This window comes from Bactrocera tryoni, chromosome 5 (genome assembly GCF_016617805.1).
Source record: "Bactrocera tryoni isolate S06 chromosome 5, CSIRO_BtryS06_freeze2, whole genome shotgun sequence".
Lineage (NCBI taxonomy): Eukaryota > Metazoa > Arthropoda > Insecta > Diptera > Tephritidae > Bactrocera > Bactrocera tryoni.
Genome location: NC_052503.1, coordinates 55,736,650 through 55,757,612, shown reverse-complemented (window position 1 = coordinate 55,757,612; position 20,963 = coordinate 55,736,650). Strand labels below are relative to the sequence as shown.

Genomic DNA, 20,963 nt, shown 5'->3' with positions numbered 1-20,963 from the left:
ACATATGTCTGTATGTGTTAATCTGAGTTAATACGCATAAAATGTAGTAATGAAACCTATTGAGTCCAAGGCCTATAATATAAGTTTATAAGAAACCAATATGAATGTAATCCATTCACGTAATAGCCGAATTATGAGGTAGAGTATTTCCCGCGCCTTGATCTTTGAAAATTCCAAGAGTATAAAATGCCCGCTAGCCTTTCCTTACTTGTTTTGTCTTTATCTTGTTTTTGCAAATCGCCAGAATTTAAAATGTTCTGTTACTCCCGAACTTAGCTCGTTGTTAGATGCTATTTAATGGAAATATTCGAGCCTCTGAAGCTTTATTGCAACTTTAGTGGTTTTGAACTTAACCTTTGTATAGGAGTGTGTAATTATTATATTACACTAAAGTTAAATGCTCCTTCCTTGTAGAGGTTCGCCTCAAAATAACTTATTTCCAAACTTCGTACGGCAAATTGATTAATGCTAATTCAAAACCTCACAGTCTTAGCAGATGCTCCGGCCCAGTGCGTAATAAAATCGTGAACTAAGGAAATCCTGCACTGCAGTCGTTAGAAGGCAGAACAATTCCATATGGGGTGAAGAACCATAAATAGTCAAAGTTTTTTATTGCTGATGCATCACCATGAAGGAGGAATACTCCTTTTACGTTCATACATAGTTAAACTTGATGACTTAACAAGTCCTAGCATATGTTTTTGTTGCATTAAAATTTATATCGTAACTACAATGTACGAGTACTTATGCATGCACGCATATAGTTATGAGGGTGGCTCATACAATAGTTCATCTTATTATATGTATGTATATATATACATATAATTTATAAATATATAGATATACACATAGAATGCTATGTGGTACAAGTCATCGGTACATTAGTGGGATACGCGATTCTTGATATTGTTCTCTTTCGTGCATGTCATTTAGAAATTTGTCTTCTGGCAAATAATGTACTTCCGACACACTACTCCTAAGCAGGGCGGTTCTTCATGGGTGTATTACTTTATGTAATATATATGCATATATACATATATACAAATCAATGTTATGCAGACTTTATACATATGCAAATCCATATTTGTTTAAAGGAAAATTTGATTTAGTTTACAGCACTTACATATCTTTGCATATTAATGAAAAGAGAAGACTACTCAATAGTGCCTGTGCAATTATCCTGTATGCATGTTTTATTTTAAAAATGAAACATCTCTGCATTTTAATTACCATACACATTAATGGCTGTAATCTTACGTACAACTTTACTCTTTTTAGTGTCTACGTACTCTGTTATGTGAATTCAACATTATGCGACATGTTTACTCACCTGCACGTAACGCCTCCACGGGCACTGATGGATATGGCATCGGATAAGGGTAACCATCTCGGCGCAATGCTTTCGGTTTTCTTCTGGGACGATATTTGTAGTCGGGATGTTCTTTCATGTGCATAGCACTGGAATTGATGGGATAAATAAATTTTAGACATTTTCCGTAATAACTTGAATATTTTGGGAATTAGTGAATCTGTTAAGTATGTGCATACATTTTCAATTAAGATAATTGTCCAGCCAATTTTAGAGCGTGGTGTAATGTTCTTGGGCCCATTAACTTACCGTAGTCGCTTTGCTTCATCGATAAATGGGCGTTTTTCATCTTCGGTTAGAAGTTTCCATTCGGCACCTATAATGCAAATTGAAAATAGGGTTACAGTAAAATATTAAGAAAGTTGAAAAAAATGTTATGGAGAAAATGTCAGGTTCAAAGTTAGCCGGCTTCATTTGCTAACTTTTGTATTATTGAATGAAGATTTAGTGACAATTATTGTTAAGAGTAAAAAATAAAATATTAGCCAAAAATTTAAACAAAATCTTTGGTAGAAAATAAAATGTATTTTAAAAGTTTATTCTTCTTTTCGGAAAATCTTAAAGTAGTAGCCGCTTCGTGGACATCTAAGGACATATCTATCGGTATACATATCTTGAAGTTATGCAAGTAGCGCAACAACAACGAAAGATTTCGCCGCCTAATTACCGAAAAAGAAATAATATAATATAATATACAAGACTATGGACACGCAACGGTTTGATATACCTCAGCAGACGAGCCAAAGAACAACCAAGGAACGAGTGTATTCTATTGAATAAATGAATCAATGGCTGAATACACGAATATTAAACTGTGAAGGCAAATCAGTTAAAAGTGCCACTGTGTTGTAAAAAATGACTGCTCAGAATTTTACTCACTAAGAGTAAACAAACAAACAACAACAACAATTGATAATGAGTATGAAAATACTAAAGGGGTTCAGAATAAAGTGAAAAAGCGTCATAAGGATATGCGGTGCGCACAAAAACAATTGCATAAGTGAATAGGATATACCAGAACCGGTGACAGTGCGGGTATCCGCCCGGTGGCATTTCAGTTTCCAGTACCAGTTTCATACATCGAGTTGTTATGAGAGTATGGAAAGCCATTTTCAAAATAGAAACAAAACCGCAAAGAAAGTAGGAACTCCGACATGATAGAACTTAAGAATATGTATATGCATTTTACAGCCAGCGTGTATGTGTGTGCACATATATACATACATATACCGTACGTTACGACAATATTCAGAACCTGCTCTGTCGAGTGGGCGTTGAATTGAAAGATTTGCAAGGATGACGGAGACTGGGGGACTGAGTTGGCTTGAGACGCATGCCTATGTATGTATATATGTATATCAAGCGCTTCCAAGCTTTGTAGTGCGGAAATGAACGGCAAAATTTGTAAATAAATTTACAAACGCTCGACAGGGTACAGAATATATATAGATATGTAGATCAGAAGCGCACATTAAGACACTTGAATTTGCGGGTAGGTATGTAGAATTAAATATATACATATGTGTAAGCGTTTGAATTTGTGTGCTTACAGGTTGAATATGAAAACCGACACATATTATCTCTAACCCTACTTGCCTAAATATGATTGTATTCAGGATATATGTATGTATGTATTATCAATATATACATGGGAGTATGTATTTCTTCACATTAGAAGGTACATATGCTTTTGAAAGCAGTATGTTGCTGAAGTACGAAGTTGTCCAAAAGAACGGCAAGTACACTGTCAGTCGAGAACAATGACACCCAAAGTACTAGATGCATGCTTACAAGTACAAATGAGAGTATTTATGTAAAATAGTAGTGTAAGCTAGATGGCTATGGGAGCAGGTATTGTACTCGAATGTGTTATAATGTTACTTGTTGTATTTGAACGAGGCATTATAACGGAAAACGACATATGTATAACATACAAGTGCCTACTAAAGGAAATGAAAGCAAATTGAAATAGGAGAAGAGTTGAGTCTAAACTCCTATATGCTAATGACTTTAAAGGTACACATACATACATACATATGTACTTATCTGGGTTGCTTAATGTGGCTTATCATGTCAGTTACGAAATCGGAAAAATGAGTAACATGCTAATTGTTTATTGCAAGTGCTTATACTTATATGATGAGACAAGTGCTCAGCGAAAACCCCTTTTTAAACTGTCAGAAACTCTATTTGCTAGATATGATAAATGTAAATAAAGTTAATTACTAAGTGAGTGTAGGTATTCCACTAGATTACATTTAATCCGAATTAGTTTTTAGGAATCGGAAATGGAAAATAATCGAGAGAAGATGGACTGGAATAAGGGTTCCATTTGTAGGTTATTTACCAAGGACACAAAAAGTTGGTTCCATTAAAATGATACTTTACCTCATTGAGCTCGCTAAATAAAGATTGCAACTCTCGAGGATGTCAAACATTCATAGTAATTCTAATAGTATTTTCTTTCTTTTGTTTATGCGCGCATAAATTAAAATATTCTTCTGTCAATCAAATCCTAACAAAGTAAATACAATATTTGTAAAGGATCGATGTTTTGGCATTGATGCGCGTTCTTGCCTTGCTAATAATAATTCAAGAATACCTATCTTTTCAGGAAGAATGACAAATAGAGGTCGAATAGAATATTACATTATAAAATTATTGAAAATTCTTTCCCAACGACTTTGAGCCTCAGTGACTTTTATAATTCACAAAACTCAAATAATAGCTGCGAAATATCGCGAAAAGAAGTTAAGTGCAAATATTTATTCATATACATATTTAATCCACCAAAAGTGAAAAGTTATACATTATTTCCACTGAGCCACAAATGTCATAAAACATCAAAGTCGTTTTCATCTTATTTTCAAGTTCTTAAAATTTATTTCTTGCGCACTTGTACATATGTACAAACATTTATAAAGAAATACTACTGTGATCATTTCATCTCCTTCAAAGTACTTCCTCCCACAGTAAAACACATATGCCATCCTCCGTCGTGATGGCCATCAGAGCCTTCTGCGATTTAGCTTTTACTATGTCTTCAATTGAGTCAAAACGGCGTCCTCGGAGTGGTCAAGTGAAATTGCTGAATAGCCAGAAGTTACACAAAGGTTAATCAGGCGAATGCGGTGGTTGCATCACGATATTAGTTAAAACGTGGCGAAATGATCACGAATAACCAATGCAATATGAGATGGTGCATTATCGCATCTTCCCCAACTTCACTTCTAAGTTCAGACATAGTAGAAATCGAAGAATTCACTTTTAGAGCCTCACAAAATGACGCGTATCTCAAATACTAATGAATATTTTGACGTGAAATTTAGCATAGATGACACTAACAGTACTACCAACTTACAGAAAAAAAACATCAAACGTCATAACAACATTGGTTGCAACACTGAACACGCGAAGAATGCATGCTGATCATCACTTTAGGGTAATTTTTTCAAATGCTACACAGATGGTTGCATGCTGGTGCATGCAAGATTTAAAAACACGGTTTTCCGATACAGTTCTTGAAAGTTTCAATTTGAGTCAGCTCTTACCAAAATTTAACCTAAATTTGGAATGAAAGGATTTAACTGTACTATTAGAATGTCTAATTAGACGTTTGGGAAAATCTTGCGCGGAAACAAATTGCAAAAAACGAAGCTTTAAGCAGAAGTAGCGCTATTTCAATAACCATGGAAAATGAAAATGAATTCTTCTTTGCGCCGAATCAAGACTTGGCTTAAAACAACGATGCTCCAGAAAAGATCCAGAAAAGAACGGCTTAGCACTCCTCAACATCAACTACGAAATTGCTGTGGAACCAGAATAATTAATAGAAAGATTGATTTTATGCTGTAAATTAAATGTTGAAATATGTATAAAAAATAAAATTATAGTTTAAAGTTAAACATTTCTTAAATCAGTTACAAAATCATAAAGTACCCCCATCAAAATTCTACTCTGGATCCGCCCCTGTCTATATATAATTAATATCATCTCAACACATTTTTTTCGTGATATTATATTTACATAGCCTGAATCAGGAGTGTTGTAGAATTCGATAGTTGTCTAAATCAGAATTGAAACTGCTAAAAAAATATAGTAGGTGTCACAAATTCAGAAACAGAAATTTTATCAGTCTTGTTATCAGAAACAAAGCAAGAAGATAGTCGCTGGCAGATTATAAATGTAAGTTAGGAAGTTAATTTATTTCATTGTTACGAAATAGCGCCATCCTGCACCAGGTAAACATAAGAGAATTATGTATATTCAAATTCTATATTCTGTATATTCTCCCATGGTTAGATTTACAGTTATAGCACAAACCAGACAATACTTGGAAAAACGTCAGGCACCACACCTTGAATGGATGTCCGCATAAAGTATAGCGGACATGAGTAACATAACATAACATTAATTCTCTGAAAGTTAAAAAAGTCCCTATATCACACGTAAAAAAGTATTGGAACGTTTTCCCTTGATATTAGAAAAACTAAGAAAAATCGAGCAGTTAGTATTTGTTGGCATACATTTTCCTTCATAGTAGCAATTAGGCGGTTTGGCATAGAATGCCCACATTTTTTTCTTTTTTTCTCTACAATACCTTGCCAGTCTTCTAATAAGACCATCTTTAATTCGGGTTTAGTGGTAATGGGTATCTTTCCTATCCTCCGTCCGGGTTCATCCCACAGGAGCTTGATTGGGTTGAGCCACATATGCAAGTACGTACGGCGTGTGCTGTACGCTTAGGGTCTTTGCCGTGTTGAAACGGGTATGATGTACCCAAATTCAGTTTTGGAGCACTTGCTTGTTTATTAAGCCCTCAATAAAAACCAATTCTTCCCCACATCTGTGGAAGTGAGATTTTTATGATCGCGGCATAAGATTGAATGATGAAACACATAGTTTTGTAGGAAATTTACTGCTCTATAAAAATGGTGTACAATGATATTTCGATTAAGTTAAGCGTTTACGAGATATTCATCGTCAAACATCAATGCATATTAGGGTGGATCAAAAAAAAAATTTTTTTTCGTTTGGTATTCGGAAAAATAGGTTCCTAGACACCTCAAAGAAAGCCTCTCCAAAAATCTATTCATAATATTTTTTTTTTCATTGAGTTATAAAATTCATAAGAAATAAAGAATTTTTCCAAAAATAGTCAAATTTCAACCGTTAATATCTTTTAAACGGTTGGGTTAAAAATCATAAGAGACCATATTTTAGAGCATTCAATTTCCTACAAAACCTAATTAACAAGATATTTTTTCAAGTAGTTGGAAGCGAGATATAAATTTTTCTATCTGATAATAAGAAAAAATAGAAAACCGTTAGGCGGAGGACCTTCCCGTTACAATTAAAAACTCATATTTGGAGAGGCTTTCTTAGAGGTGTCTAGGAACCTATTTTTTTTGCGAGTACCAAACGAAAAAAAAAATTTTATTTTGAATCACCCTAATGTACATACATTGATCGACAATTCGGAATTAGAAAAACGAAAATCAGTGTATGGGAGTGGGATAGCCCCGATTTTATATCTATCTACTATTATCATGGTACATACCAAAATAATGTTCCTTGGGTTTCATTAAAGTACTTTAAATACAATTCCAAATCATATGAGTAAAATCAGCCGGATGTTCAAAAATCCTGATATTAGTTACATGGAGGAAAGTCAAGTTTTCGCCCAATTTTATTTATTTTAGGCGCACAGATACACTCTTATGACTAAAGTACCCTTTATAATTTTCATTGAGATAACACAAATGTTGGCAGAGTAAAAAGTCATCCAGAAGCTCGAAACCCGTTATATTTGGTTTATGGGGACCCAGGGAAGTATTGACCCGATGCAATCCTTTTTTGATGAGTTGTATATCCTATACATGCCGATATTTTCGGTTAAAATTCAATAACAGATACTGGAGTTCACATTTCCGGTATTTGTGGCCTGGAACAGTTTTGTTTGGATTTGGAAAATTGTTGGACCTAAGGTCGCATACTTTATAAGTATAATTAGCGCAAATTTTTATACCGTTATATAAATTAATTCTTGATTTGTAAATTGGAAAGAGAAAGAATCAAATGGAATTTAAAATTGTGTTACATGGGAAGTAGACGTGGTTGTAGCCCGATTTCGCCCATTTTCGCATGGTGCCGTGTGTTCATTTAACTGAACTATATATGAACAATTCAGAAAGAAATATATCTTATTTTAGAAGTTTATTAGCAAGATATTGACGAGATATCTAGAGAGGAAGCGTTGGAAGTAATTAGATGACTATAATCCGATCAGTCAGTCGATAGATTGTGTTGATAGAAAATATTAGCAGTAAATAAAAGAAGAATAATATTTTAAATGCAACTTTTGGGGACAAGCGGATGAGTTTCACATAGGAAAAGTGCTTATCGGCAGAAAAGTGCATACATCCAATTAGTAAATCCGGGCTAATTGCTGAGTCTCGGCAAATCATTTAGAACATTCTTATTTAATGTATTTTAGTATTGCTTCAAATAACATAATAACTAGCTACTTATATTCTTACGACACACACAATTCATCTCGGCTATTGTGTTGTAAGCATTGAAGTTACGAGTGCTATATTGATTCAGCTTATCCACACGAATAAGCCCACAAAACTAACAAAAGATGAAGCCACAAACGAAAGCAAAAATGTAAAAGTAGCTGTTTAACTTTTCTCTGACTCTGGCTGGTCATTTAAAGAAACTCCCGGACCGTGGAACAAAATTGTGAACTCGGTATTGGCACGAATTGTGGATATGTATGAAAAGTTGACGTGTAACTGTGAATGATCCAGTCACAATGGTGATATTGACATTGTGGTTAGAGTAAATGAATGCTACTGTTCAAATTTGTCTGCAAATGGAGGTATGTTCAAGCAGCATTCTTTGCCACTTGGCTGGACTAATGGTATACTAGTATATACATACATACATGTATGTATGTAAGTACTTGTGCAACTTCGCCAGCTCTGCTTAAGGTGTATCTGGTGCGTTAGGTGCATTTGCTATCTCACATTTGGACATGGTTATGTACATATAAACAAGTATATTCGGTGCAGCATAATATTTGCTAGGATGTTGGTTGCTATGTTTGACGTACCCGTATTATTTGGTCGTTAAGCTGTGCTAAAACTAACTTTTTCGTTTATGTAAATATGTGTCTATTGCCATTGCTTCTAACTGTGTTTGAGTTTACACTTCTAGATACAGGTTGCAATAGTTGTCAAATATTGAGGCCGGTTTTTGTCTGATACACCGACCTCGTTTGCATAGGGAGCCGCCATGTGTCCAAACATTATGTGTGGTAAGTGCATTGTATTGAAATTGGTGCATTGAGCTTCGCGTGTAAGCATTCGATGTCTTCTATTTGTTTTTCACATCAATTATAAGGCCAGTTATGAGTTTGAGTGGCGATCAAGAAGCTCACTACCGTAATCCCCATTCAACTATATGGAATGTATGTAACGTACACATTCAGGTGCTTTGTAAAGGCTTTTGTTGTGCGCTTGTTTTTGGCAGTTTTGTTAACGTCTTGTTCTGTTGACAGGTCTACATATACATACATTATGATTGTTCTTTGTTGATAGTATTGTTATATATGTAAGTATAATCTTCTTCAAATACAGATATATACATATGTCGATATATGTATGTGTGCAAATAGTGTATATGAGTAAGTGTTTTCTCGGAATATGAAGGTGTCAAAACTGGAATTGCGCATTTTGCGACTTTGTCCTGCTTTCATTCTTCTCGCCCTTGTCGCCTTAAAGGGTCATTATGTTTCTTAGTGAAGTGTGCATATATATATATGTATATACATATGTATATGTATTACTTTATAAGAGAAGGGCAGCAATATGAGTGACTTCTGAATGGAGGAAATTGTATTTGTCTTGATATAAATTATCTTTTGTTGTTCCTTTCTAGCCCAGTACATTTGTTAATATGTATAAATGCATCTTGACATCCTCTTATAATCAGTTATGACTGTTACAATTGTAAGACCGATTTGTCTGGCCACGTCATATACATACATACATACACTACATTACCAATATAATTGGCGTTAGCCATTATTGCATGTGACAGCCACACAATCGTCATGTCATGTATTTGGAATATATATGTCTGTGTGCGGTAAAGTGGAAATTATTCTATTAGAAATGCGCAAATCAATACTATATACTTGCGTAAGTTGGTACATAGCGTTTATGGTATATAGGTGCAATATACGTAATTATCGCCTAATTGATTGTATTGTTATTTAATAAGAACACTTTTACCACTTGTTGTTAAGGGCTAAACTGCATACGCATTTGAGGTATATTTGATCAGTGGACAAAAATATATTGGAATTTTTATTTCCGAAATAGAATAAGAGCAATTGGAAAAAATGTTCTGGGTTGCTGTATTATTCGACAGTACGGCATGTATTCCAGTAATTTCATCTAGGTTAGAAATAACCACATATGTACATATGAATGTATAATGAAATATTGAAAAATCGTTTTTTTTTTGCATTTTTATAGTTTAAATACTCCAAAAATTTTAAACATATTTTTCTCGATACAACTTTTTTCTCAGCTCTAGTCAAAAAATCTAATCAATCCATTTATATAAATATTGACATCGAGTGCTAAACATCAAAATTAAAAAAAAAAATTAAATTAAGTTTCGCTTAAAGAGTTAAAGAGTAAAAACAGTTTCCCAAAAAAAAATCGAATTTTGACCAAAATTTCGGTCTTAAATTGTTTAAAACAAATATTTACCAGTGAGAAAAATCAATAAATAAATAAAAAAAAATAAAATTTCAGCTTAATAGGTTGAGCAATTTTCGAGTAATGTTGGCCACCGACTTTGAAAACGCCGTTTTGGGAAAAACGCGTATAAAGTCCGGCCTTGTACTTCCAAGTACTCTGAAACACCCTTTCAAAATTACATTTTGCGAAGACCACTATATCTCTGAACATCTCTGAGGTCGTTCCTCAGGAATTAAAAAGTAATATTAAACCTAGTAATTAATCGAAGAAGAAACAAAATTAAATCTTTTGCCAAAAAGACAGTTTCTCAAAAAAATCGATTTTTGACCAAAATTTCAGTTTTAAATTGTTTATAAAAAATATTTATCGGTGAGAAAAAATGAATAAGTAAATAAAAAAAATTATTTAAGAAGCTCCGTTAAAATTTCAGCTTAATAGGTTGAGCAATTTTCGAGTAATGTTGGCCACCGACTTTGAAAACGCCGTTTTGGGAAAAACGCGTATAAAGTCCGGCCTTGTACTTCCAAGTACTCTGAAACACCCTTTCAAAATTGCGTGTAACTTCGAAAACCGATACGATATGAAATTTTGTGTGTGTTTTCTTAAACATATGCAGATTAAGAAAATAAAATAGTAAAAAATCGTATTTTTGAAAATTCTAACTGTATATAACCCCTTAAGTGGTCAGTAGGATAATCTTTTTTCAAAAATTTTGTTTTTGTTTTGCATTTTCTGTTGCCTTATACCCTTAGAATTAATGTAGAAACCCACTTTACCATTGGAAGGATTCGAAAAATGCCCAAAAATAATAATGCCGCTCGACGTTCGGAGCGCTCGGAGTGCACATGATTCTAGTAGCGACGATATACATTCACGTACTTTTTAAGAATAAATTGGGGTTTTGTGTTTCAGATGATCCAAACATGAGAAATCGCGTCCACCACTGAAAAAACGCATCTCATTCACCCAGCCATTTCTCCGACAGATGTCATCAAAAAATTCCAAAAAAATTTGTTTATACACTCCACGATGTATAGTATGTACCTCATGATATGTGAAAAAAGTCCCATTGTAGAATAAAAATGAAAATAAATAAATATGAAAAAAAATGTCAAAAAAACAGGCCAGATTACCCTACTGACCGCTTAAAAAATGTTTCCAAAATATGAGATTAATTATCTTTAAGAATGCGATTGCGATCTTTAAATTTTTCTTCTATATAAACTTCAACTTTAGTAGTAAGCTACTTCTACTGGCTACTGTTGCCAATCGTAAATAAAAAACATACAAAAAATAGAAAACAGCAAGGCAGTGTTGAATAATAATAACCGCATACCTCGCTCATTTAAATTCAAACAAATTGAAACAAACATTTTACTTAACTTTTGTTTCAATTTCAATAGAATTAAATAAAAAAATAAAAATTTTCAGACAGTAATTAATGACAGTTGCCATTGCTTTACCATAAATGAGCAATGTGTCGTGGCTTGGGGCGTGAGAGGGACTAAACTGGTGCATAACGAGAAGTAAAGGGCTCCGAAGCACACTTCATATTTTTTTGTAAATTTTGTTTGTCCTATGGTCTTCGTCTCGGGGGACAAACGCGTGGCTTCCGGAGCAAAAAGGGAAATTCGCGCCGCCATTTTTTGTTGAGTATGCGTCGGCCTTTGTCAGCCACTCTTCGTTTTTCGTTTCCGCCATTGTTGTTATTGTATCTGCCTTTGTAGCTGCTTTTTAAAATTTAATAATGAGCTGACGGCTGACGGCTGGCGGCTGCTACTTTAATACTTGTGAAAAGAAATTAACAAATGAAAATAAAATAAATGCAAAAAACCAAACAAAATGTGGAAGCAAATTGCAAACATGGCAACTGCAACACACAGCAACGCCAATACAACAAAAACTAAACAAGCCGATTCAGAAAACTTTTCAAGTGCAAAAGTTTAACATTTCACTTTTGCAATATATTTTTGTGTTTTGTTGCTCTTTGTGGTTTATTATGAAATGTGGCAACATTTGATTGTTTCGGTACTTTAGTTTTGAAAAATGTCTGTTTTGAATGCCGTTTGTAAGCCACCACTTCCACTTTTATGCGAGTCTCGCACGGTAGTGTTGCACTGCGTTTTTGGCTTTTTGTGTTTTTGTTCGTCGTTTTTGTTGTCACATAATGCTCGAGTGTTTTGTCATTTTCATTCATTTTTGATACTGTTGTTACGATTAATAAGCTACCATTCAAGGCGGTTGGCTTTGTTGCAAAACAGATTTTACAAAAACTGATAGCGTCAGTCAGACGAGCCGGTGCACAAAGTCTAGAATTGAAAGGAAACCGGCTGTCACATTGACAATAAGGAAAATCACGTTGGCAGCACTATTCAATACATTTTATACATATGTATATACGCAACTACATACATATGCACATCTATATATACCATATAATATACATGCATGTAAATATTTCGTATATATATGTACATATATGGCACCACAACTAATAATACTTACATTAATTTCTGAGCGAGCTTCGTAAGAATAATATTATTATTTTATCGCGTTTAGTGACGTTCGTAAAAAATAATCGATCTCCGATACATGTATATGTAGTTGTAATGGTGAAAAAGAATTAAGCTGTCAATTATTTAGAGCGTTGTGAATTCCGAAACTCACGTTAACATTAAAACAAGTCATAAGCACGTATTTAAGAAAAGGTCTTGTTAATAGATTGGCCACAAATATTATGTTTTTGAGGACTGACTTTAGAGAGGAATAATATAAACAACATGTGCATATTTTTTTAAATCAAAAGTTGTATGCAGAATTATGAAATATAAAAGATTTAAGACTACATAATGCAGAGGCAGGCACGTCCTCATTTTAAACAAGAGAAGTAAGAGATAGGCAATACAGAGGTAGCCCGAAAGAGTTCATAAAATCGATTTTCCGTATGATAAAAATATTTCTTCTCTTCTATCCAACTTTTTGAAACTACAAAATGTATACCAGGTGCGTTCCAAAGTCAACAGGACTTTTTAAAAAAAAATAACAGAACAAATGGTTTTTTCGGCAAAATCAATTTATTTTATTCAAAATAGTCTCCTTCTGTGTCAATACAGCTTTTTGCACGGTCCAAAAGCATGTCGAACGAGTGTTTTAGCTCGTTGGCTGGTATGGCCGCCAGTATGCCGCTGCAAGCCTTTTGAATGGCCTCTACGTTTGCATAACGCTTTCTTTTCATGGGCAAAGGCATTTTTCCGAAAAGGAAGAAGTCGCAGGAAGAAGTCGCACGGTGCCATATCAGGTGAACACGGGGAGTGGTTAATGGTTAAAATGTGATTTTTGGTCAAATAATCGGTCACAAGCGTCGATTGAATATTGGATTCTGAGCAATTTTTGTTCGTCAGTCAATTTGTGCGGAACAAACCGTGCACACACCTTTCGTAAGCCCAAATGTTCAGTCAAAATGCGATAAATCGATGTTTTTGAGATGTTCAATTCCATTTCCATGAATTTCGATGATGATTTCGGCTGATTTTTGATGAATTCACGCACAGTTTCGATGGAATTTCCGGAGATCACGGATTTTGATCGGCCCACATGTTGATCATAATTTATGTCCTCACGACCACTTTGAAAAGGTTTAAACCACTCGTACGCTCTGCTACGGGATAGGCAATCATCGCCATAAACTTGTTTCATCAATTGAAACGTTTCGGTACATGTTTTACCAAATTTGAAACAAAATTTAAAGTTGACTCTTTGTTCGAAGCTCATTTTCGCCCCGATAACACAAACATACTGACACTTAAAACGCAATAACTTCACTTGCAATAGATGAAATGTCATGAAATTCTTACTGGGCAGTCGATAAAGATAGCAGATAGATACCAGTCGACATATAGATGGCGCCACCGGGGACACGCCCTGCGACAGCAGGGAAGTTCAACTGTGTTTCTTAATTTGCCGATGACAATATTTGAAATGTACAATGATTGAAAGCTACAATAAAGCTAACATATTTTACTAACAGAAATATAAAAGAGCTCTGATATACAGGGTTTGTCCGGAAAGTAATAGGACTGATTTCTTCCGCCGCGACTGTACTGCGGAGCGTGTGCACACGGACTGGATTCAGTATAGGGCGTTCCTAGCTAACGAACGAGCGGCTGGTCAGTTATCTCCGAGCACCTAGAGAGTCAGAACAAGCATTTTCGCGGGACGTGTTTCTGCAAACGTGTTGGTGCAAATCGAAAATGCAGCGTTCGTTTCAACAGAAGTAAATCTGCTACAGGGACGTTTGATATGATCAATCAGGCTTACCAGTTGTTGATTTAGCAAAAAGTGGTGTGTATCGGTGGCACCAGGCTTTTTTAGAGGGCCGACTTCGACCAAGACCGACGATATGACTCGTGTGTGCAAAGTTTTGAACTCAGACCTTCGACTAAGTATTCGTTTAATTTCCGAGATGTTAAATTTATCAAAATCTGTGGTTCATGACATTGTGACGGAGCACTTGAATATTGGAAGTTGCACCACGGCAACGCCCCGGCTAACACTGCCTTTATTGTGAACAGCTACCTAATCAGATTTTTACAGAATTTTCAGTTTGGTCAAAATATTTAAATTTCGTTGAAATGAAAGGTTTTGGTACGGCAACAACGATATTTACATCAGCGGTTTTATAGTCGCCGCCGTCTTCAAGCTGGTCAAGACGCTCTTTGCAGGCAAGGAAATGTCGCTGTCGCTGTTCCTTAGTCGTGTTTTTGTGAACCTACAAAAAGATCTACTGGCCATTATTTTATGTTAGTTTCTGCAAATGAATAACGCTGCTGTAAGGGTCATGGTTAGCTAAATGAGCGAGCCATACATTTTAACACGGATCAAGTCAAAGCAGATGCGATACATAATCTTATTACATACATGCAAAGAAGCATGTCCTTAATACACATTTATAAAAAGTTTAATTTTTCTTAATATTAACAAATAACAGCATAAGTCTAAATTGGCCTTTATGCATTATGCCACAAAATTGATATGATTTTTATTATTGGGTTTCCAACAATATGAGAAGAGAATAAAGTTGTGTTATATATTATTTCCTGAAGACGGACTACTAAGGACTACTTATGTAACATAATGGAATCGACTTAATCAATGAGATGTTGTATGGCAAATGAGCCGCGTCAGTTGAAAAGGCATTGCATAAACAAAGATGTATGTGAGATTATGCGTATGTAGGCAAAATACAAGTACAAAACAATGCGAGAGCTTGGATCATTATTTTCAACTTCGTCCTGTTTGAATCACCAGAGACTTCCGAAGCAAAGGCATGGGGCAACTCATTGAACAATTGATATGTTTGCAATTGGAATTGTATTTTCATTGAATACGCATTGAAATTGTTTATGCCTCTTTTATTCCATGCATGTACATAGTGTGGAGGTGTGTATCATCCCCCACTTAAGGCCTTGCTGTATATATTAACCCATCAATTGTTCCGTTTAGAGAAGTGGGTTTGGGTGGGATTTGGCCTATACATGTTCGAGGTGTTTTCTGGGGTTTGAATAGGCGGGGATATTGCGCTGTGTCGCGCCTGTCAGTCGCCTGCTGTGCAATTGACAGGTGTTTTTCCTTTTACTTCTGTGCATTTCTTTATATCAAATTCTTTTCATTTACGTCAGTTCGCGTTGCCTTGTTTATTTTGACGGTTGAATGGATCGTTAGCTATTGTTCTATATTCTAATCGCTTTCTACGTACGAGCAGGCTTTAGCTCGTTATTGCAAGTGATTTTGCAAGTCACCTACACGAACTTATATACATATACAGTTGAAATTCCCTAATTCGAATCACCATAATCCACAAAAAAGTACGATTTAGAGAGACCTCGAGTTATAGAAGTTGTCATTAAAATTTTTCAAAAAGCTGAAAATATAGATTTATACACGGTTTTATTTATTCACTTCGCATAAAGATTTTCGTATACTCGTATGTACAATAAAACATGTTTTCTGTAATTTTTGGCTGAACATATATTTTTTGCTTCTTTTTTTCATTAGAAAAGATTCTAATCTATTTTTGCTTTGTGATGATTCAGTTGTTTTATATTCGTATATAAACTGGAATGTAAAATTATAAAAGAATGCGTTACATCTTTTTGGATGAAGGTGGAATAGTTTTTTCTTCAGAAATTTCTTCAGAGTTTTTCATGGCGCTAGAAGTCATATCCGTTGGGTCTGAAAAATCGGTTCTACAATGTCATCTGTTATAAATCCGGTTGAACATATCACATTGTCCACCTCAATATAATCTGTAATAGTATAATAACATACAAGTATGAAGGCATAAAATATGCTCGGCGACAGTTTTTTACAAAGTGGAATTTCCGCGAAACATGCGACTTAAAGAATCTCGTGCCAATTTATACGTTGTATTTATAGAAAGAAATTTGTATGGAATTTGACTTCTATTGCCAATTCAAGAGTTCGAGTTAAGGAATTTAACTGTATATGTACTAGAAGATAAAGGCCTCGCCTTGCGGTGGCTAAGATGTACATAACTAAATTATATTACACTGGTCTACAGAGCTTTTGTTGTCCAAAATCGTTTGGATATATTTGTGCTCACAATTTATGATACCATCAATAATTTTGTAAGATTTGCTCTCGTGTAACTTATATTTATATAAAGTGCTTTTTATAAAGTTTCCTTTTACAATTTTCCAGTTAACAATATTTTTAAGCGCCAGAAGTAATATTCCATCATGAGACAATCCCATCAACCTTGATAACTTTCTTCCATATTTTTTAGTTCTTGCTAGAACTGCTTTACCCGTTTCTCAGTATAATACCTTAAATTATGAAGCAATGTATCCAGATGATTATGGAGATTGTCTGACTTGCTACTCATATTTGTTTTTAGAATCCGAAAGTTTGTTAGCAATTGTGGACAATTTCTTCATGTGATTTATACTTACTTTGGAAATTTTCAACTATCATGATGAAACTTTTCTAAGCTTCACTTTCCGGAAGTGTCACAGCTTTGATGTAATTAATATCTTACATGAATCGCCGTATTTGAGAAAATAAAAAAAATTTCTTCAGCGGGATAGTCGATTGATAAATTTGTGCTGGGGGCTTGTTTTGAAATTCTAAGCGCAAACTTAACATTTTTAACACTTCGCTATAAGAATTATATTATCAAACATATGAACATTTATTCATCGGCGATTTTGGGAAATAACCAACGCCACCGAAAGTTCAGCGTTCTCGTTTAAATCTTGTAGTGTTGTTCAATGTGTGCAATGCTTCGGGTATGTGTTGAGGTTTGATCTTTTTTTTTGTTTTGAAATTTTTCAAAACGTGGGCGTGACCCCGCCACGAATAAATTTAATGTATATATCTTCCAAACGAAGAAATACATTTACACAGGATAAATATTTTTAACTCCTCTAACGATAGTGTGAAAATAAGCGAAATCGGATTATAATCCTGCCCTTTCCCAATGCTACGAAAGGGTTTTAAAGGAACCGGTGTCAAATTTGGACAATGGGTGTTGCACCAGGACCGGGTGTCGGGACCTACTCGACCGATATCAACCAAATCGGTACATAACATTCCTTTGGCATTCCAGAGCAAAGATGGGGGAAATCGGACTACATCCATGGCTACTTACCATATAACACAATTTGACTCTTTCACATTCCAGTATACAAAGTAAGCACCAATTTGCATGAATAATGAATATGAAGTGAAACTGTTCAAGCCTTTAGGAACTGAATTTTCTGGACAACGGTGTCAATAGTTGACTCTTTATCAAAAGTATCGGTAATTGTATGAGATATATAGTTGCAATTTGGAGAGCATACTTTCCTGATAATAGTATGTCTGAATGTTAACAATTGGTTGAATGGGGTCAATACTTCTTTTAGGCTCCATATATCGCCAATTATATTGTAATCCATTCACGATTTCGTCGAACAATAAAGTTAAACCCTTTCGCTACATTTTCCAATATTGCCAACACCTGAAGATATTAAGCCGGCTGGGATTCTTGTAAGTGACAAGAGTATAAAATGTTCGATTACACCCGAACTTAGCCCTTCCTTACTGGTTTGTTTCTGAATTGTTTTGACCATTACTGAAATATAGACTCTCTTTTCAAGTTGGATCAAACTGAACGCAGTATGCGAGATTTTAGTAAAATCGGTTCAATAGTTTAGTTTAGTTTATACATTATTTCCATCATAAGTGACACTCCACGAAAAAACGGACTTTGAGTTGCAAGTACCAAATTGTATAGTTCGCTCCCCAAAATTATAGTCTGGAATAAGTATATTCTATTTGCTTATGAAAGTAAGTAAATTTGTCCGTACGCAAAAACTCACTCGCATAGGTATTTGTTCCCAATACTTTTAAAGATTTTTGGTATACAAGAGTGCAGATATCCCAACCTCAATTCTCTACAACTACTATCATTCGCAACCCTTGACTTGGCATATTGCTTACAAAAGCATTGAATGACAGCTTTGATATTTCCATTGCTGCTTTTGCAATTTAATCTGACGACACTAGTCGTACTCGGACGCAGCCTTCTAATAGCTTTTATGTGTTCGTTACACGCTTTTTAATTCGCTAAAAGTTTTTACCTACAAAGTACGCTTTAGTACGCAATATTGAAATTACAAAGTGTGCATTAAGGAATATTTTTTTATATATCGCACATTATATATAAAAGAGTCACAACTCGAAAAAAGACAAAATTTCAGGAGGAGCAAAAAACCGTTATTGTAAAAATAATTGCATTTTTACAGTGTAATCGTCGTCCATAATGTGGACAATGGTCTTCTTCAAAGAGGTCTTACCCAAATATAATTTATCAAATAACAATGGGATCATCACAATTAATTCATCAAATGTGGAACCTCTCAAATAATACAGATGACTCACTCCCAAACAAAAATTTAACTTTGCAGATTACACCAGAAAATTTACGAGTTATTTCACTAATAGCGATACAACTACAAATAGTAATTTTTACTAAAGATATTCTATTTTGAACATTTTTGAGTGTTGATATTTTGTATTTAGTGTGTTATATATTTTCCAAGTTGATTTTTGTTGGTAAACGCCCTCTGAAGTCTTAGTTTTTGTCCAAAACAAGATTTAATATAACTCAAGAGCATATTTTCAATCTAAATCTTGTCTAATTGAACCCAAATTAAAATACACAATATCTTAGGATCAGTTGAATCAATCAAAAATTCAAACATTTTGTTCAAACGTTTACTTAAATTTTGACTACAATATAGTGATCAAGAGATATCTAATGAACCTAAGTAAAGTTTGCGAATTTCATAAAATACTGATCCACATGGCAGTGTTTACATAAGTATGATGGGCTGAATTTCAATGAAAAACTCGCTTTTACCGTGATTACCTGTAATATAAAATAATCTCACATTTTCATAAAGTACATACATATGTACATATGTTCAAACATGTTTATTTGTTGCTCCCTCTCTTTCATTTTTCGCATCTAAACCAGCTTTACTTATTTTACAATTTTGACAATGGCCTCCAACAATAAGTGCAAACAAATGCACTCTGCAACTGACAGAAAATATTAGGCCACTGTCAATTGACATAATGGTTTTACCCAAAATCACGGAAAAAGTTGGTGTGTGAATACAAAGTATGAAAATATATGTATGTAAGTACATGCGTGCGAAAGTAAATTCTTAAAAAAGTATGTGGTCTACTCGAACAGTCACAAGAAAATTGGCTACTAAAAGTAAACTTCTAAAAATCGGTAGATTTATTCAAGTACCTCGATGATTTTAAAAAAATTGTTGTTGATGTACCGAAATACATTCATACGCAGATCGGAGTAGTTGTAGTCGACTATATGTCCGAGCATATGCGCCTAAGAGTATGCCACGACAGCTTCTCACAGCAGAAATATTAAACGCATTGAAATATTTTTCGTTCGCTCCTTGTCTGCCGCAGACGACGTTTCAGTGTGCTGCCTTTGTTATTTTTTCATTTCTTTTCAATTTTGTAAATATCAATTCTCTCACTAACCTGCTATTCTGGCTGCATACGAGCGCTCCCCTCACATGTTTCGGAGGCAAGCACTCACGTGCTCTAGTTGTCTCTTTCTATTGTCGACTTACACTGGGTGCCAACATAATAGAGCAACGACTGTTTCGACTGTGCTGTCTAACAATGGGCGCGATTCCCATTCTTTCGATTGTACTTTGTCATTGTTTGTCCTTTCCCTGTTTTCACTTTACGGAAATGAAATAACGAACTCGAAATTGAATTGAGCAAGTAGAGTGAAGTGGGTGAAGTGAAAGGCAGAACACACGTCAACTATGCAATGTGTTTGTGGGTTGGGCAGGAGAGCTGAAAACTCATACAAATAGTAGTCGAGCGGTTTGTATATTTTAAATTGAAGTTGTTACATTTCAAACGGATGTTTGTTAGGCATTTTTGGGGAATCAGGTTCATCAATTCTTTCAAAATATCATAATTGAAATATTCTTTTGCGTTGCACTGATTAGGAAATTAAATATTGTGGCTTCCAAAAGCGGAAATATCGGTTGGTGTGAAATTTATATCCGACCATCCATATTGAAAATGTAGATATGTAAATGATTTTAATCATATCTACTATACATACATATATATGTATATATGTATGTTCTGCTTTTAAATTATTAATGTTTGTTTTTTTGTTTTGTTCTGGTATTCTTATTGTATTCCAGACTCACAAGTAAGTAATGGGTTAATGAGCAAGTGTTCTCAAAAAGGCGTTTCCT

At 34.6% G+C, this 20,963-nt stretch overlaps 1 protein-coding gene across 1 annotated transcript in view; it reads right to left on the bottom strand.

Moving 5' to 3' along the window:
- LOC120777020 (SOX domain-containing protein dichaete) overlaps positions 1-20,963 on the bottom strand; it is a 67,758-nt gene that overhangs the window by 12,170 nt on the left and 34,625 nt on the right. The window contains exons 4-5 of the mRNA XM_040108133.1: positions 1,619-1,685; positions 1,331-1,458 (exon numbers count right to left, since the gene is read on the bottom strand). Of these exons, the coding sequence (XP_039964067.1) occupies positions 1,331-1,458; positions 1,619-1,685 (195 nt within the window). The remainder of the gene's footprint in view (positions 1-1,330; positions 1,459-1,618; positions 1,686-20,963) is intronic.